At 34.2% G+C, this 3,115-nt stretch overlaps 1 protein-coding gene across 1 annotated transcript in view; it reads left to right on the forward strand.

The window, feature by feature from the left end:
- DNA2 (DNA replication helicase/nuclease 2) overlaps window positions 1-1,222 on the forward strand; it is a 69,659-nt gene extending 68,437 nt beyond the window's left edge. The window contains exons 20-21 of the mRNA XM_007940684.2: window positions 271-417; window positions 1,154-1,222. Coding sequence (XP_007938875.1) covers window positions 271-417; window positions 1,154-1,222 — 216 coding nt within the window. The remainder of the gene's footprint in view (window positions 1-270; window positions 418-1,153) is intronic.
- The last annotated feature ends 1,893 nt before the right edge of the window (window positions 1,223-3,115 follow it).

Raw genomic sequence — 3,115 nt, forward strand, 5'->3', positions numbered from 1 at the left:
CTTCCTTCCGAGGAGTGGCTGGTGGGTTTGGACCATCAGCCTTCTGGTTAGCAGTCAGGTGCCTTAGGCACTATGCTATAAAATATTTGCAGTTGGCGTGGTAGGCAAGTTTTTCTAACTACCTAGAATTTTAAATGCATTGATGAAGCTCTTCTGCCATCCATTTTCTTAAAGTAGGAAAATAGTTTAAGATAATGCATGTTCTTTGTCAGAACTGATTGAAATATATAATTAGAAAACTCAGATAACTGAAAATTGTATGTCTCACAGGTTGGTGAACTCTTGAAAGATTGGCGACGTCTTAATGTTGCTATAACCAGAGCCAAACATAAACTAATTCTCCTTGGATGTGTGCCCACATTAAACTACTATCCTCCATTAGAGAGGCTACTTTGTCATCTCAACTCAGAAAAACTAATATCCTTTTTTGGTCTGTGTGTTGTCATGTTTGATTGTGCTATTATATGTACTGTATTTATAAATTAAAACTCATTGCCCTATGTTTTCCATGGGCCAGTTTCAAAGATCTGATTCTACAAAAGACAGAGAGAAAAACTGTCACTGGGAGTTTTGTTGAACAAATAGTGAAGGTGATGGAGAAGGACGGTTTGTAAAGAGAAAAGGGAGAAGAGGGACTTGATTGCTACCCTGAAACTATATGCCTAGGACATCTAGGAAGATTGGTTATTCTTCCAGCCCCTCTTATCCCAAATTTAGCATGTATATATTTTTTAGCAGGACAAAACACTATGGACAATGGAGAATTACCTGTTGTCCTATAGTAAGTAGATTGTTTTGAAAATAGATTACCTTTAAAAGAACTTATATAAAGATCTTAGGCTAAAATGTATAGATCTTATTTATTTATTTATTTATTATTTTATTTTTTTATTGTGATTTGGGTGAAGATTTACAGAGCAAATTCACTTTCCATACAGCAGGTCACATATACCTTGTCTCATGTCATTGACCACAGTTTAAGATGTATAGATCTTAATTGCTTAAGTACATTATTACCCATAAAATGCCATAAAGATCTTTATATTTGTTTAGTCATCTTGTAAGCCAAATTACAAAATGTTAAAGAATAATGTGATGAAATAGTTTTGTATGTCCATATTGTGTTATATATATCTTCCTTAGTTTATTTTACATCATTGATCTGCCATCAGAAGAACATGAAAGTCTTTGCTATGCATTAGGTGATTTTCAAAGAGGATAAAACACTATTTCCTTTGCCTTTTTCATACCAGGGCAGTGGTTTCCCCTAGCTGCTGCGTGCTGACTATTGGTGATGTGAGCATACTGGAAAACCAGTGCCCAGTTTTTGTACCAAAGGGTACAAAATGAAGTAAATGTACTCTGTTCAGAGTTCTATTTATTTATTTTTAGAGTATAATCTTGTTAAACATAAAGTTTGCCACCATACAAAATTTAACACCATATTAATTTTTGTTAGTATAAGTGTACTCTAAACTGTGAAGAGTCTAAATTTATAGGCATTATAAATGTATTTTTGTACAATCTAGAAAAAAAGTTAGATAAAGTTGTTACCACCTTTAAAAATGGATAAATTTTTGGATTTAAGCTTAAACTTTTAAGTCTAAAATTTCTAGTCTAATTTGATTTTTTAGATTTTATAGTAAGAATTTTGGTTATTACAAAGATGGGGTAAAGAAAGTTGATTAGTTTTCATTATTTAAACACAGTCTTATGATGATAAGAACATAGGTATGATTCTTTTCCTATGTCTATAGAGGTCCCCCATTCAAAGGCCATTTTGTTGTATCTTTCCCTACCATCAGATGTGTTTTCAATTTAAATCTAGCCTTTTAAGTTATGACTGATTAATTAATTCCAATTAATTCCCTGCTCCCATTCCCACTTTTTATTTTCAGTATCCTAGTAGATTCCGATAAAGAAAAAAATAACGCTTACTCATTTCTGAGAGAAAATTGATGACAAAAAGTCATATTCCTATTTTCAGCATTCATGCTAATATGCTCCTTTGTTTTGGGGCATTACTCAGTTTTCCCCTTTTTTTTGTAAAGATGTTTTATAAAACAAAATTGCCTCAAAATCATTAATTTATATATATGGTGACAGATTTTAACCTCAGTGTTTACATCTTCTGTGGAGAAATCTTCTGTTTCTCTTGAGGGTTTTTTTTTTTTTTTTAAATGAACATTAAATATGTTAAAATTGTTGCTTCTACCTCAGATGGTTTTTAAATTATTATTATTACTTGTAGTTTTTTATTAAATAAATTCTGCCAGATCTTACTGTGTCATTTATTATACTGAATAATACGTAAGTTCATTTTTTTCTTTCAGTTAGTGACAAGTGAAATACTGATTATGCTCTAAAACCGAAACCAAGTGTTGACATTATAAGTAGACTGATGAAAGACACACAGAATGGATTTGATCATGGAAAGATTGTATTTAGAGTGGCCAGACAGGAAAAACTGGAAAGACTACAGTGATAGGACTTAAATACTGATTAGATATTATCAGGGTATAAAACAGGAAGGAATCTAAGATAACTTCAATTCCTTAGAGTGAGGTGAATAGGAAACTTTTGGTTTAGTTAGTGGCTACTTTATTCCAAGTTTTACCTGAGAAGTAAGTCCTGGAAAAGAACGTGGGGAGAAGTTCCATGTTTCCCAGATTAGTTTCATTTATAATATTCTGGCCATTTAATTACTTGAAAGATTTAGGATATGTTTTCTGTGTATAAGGTACTGTTGAGTTGGCGGCTTGGGTAAAATAAACCCAACCCAGGCCCTCAAAGAGCTAATAGTGCAGTACAAGTATGACATCCACGCGAAGGACTAAGTCAGCAGTGACCATGGATCACTAACCTTACTGGGTACTATGTGCAATCCTTGAAGCCTTAGATGAGGCCTTCCTGGCAGGATAGAACCACCAGGCTTCTGATTAGCAGTCAAATGCCTCAGGCACTACGCCACCAGAGCTCCCTCCTTATGTTGTTGTTGTATTTGCCGTCCAGTCGGCCTGCGACTCATAGCTACCCCTCCTTGGGTTTCCAAGGCAGTATCACTACGGAAGTAGGATTGCCCAACCTTCCTTCCGAGGAGTGGCTGGTGGGTTTG

This window comes from Orycteropus afer, unplaced genomic scaffold (assembly GCF_000298275.1).
Source record: "Orycteropus afer afer isolate SDZICR_OR568_19922 unplaced genomic scaffold, OryAfe1.0 scaffold00070, whole genome shotgun sequence".
NCBI lineage: Eukaryota > Metazoa > Chordata > Mammalia > Tubulidentata > Orycteropodidae > Orycteropus > Orycteropus afer.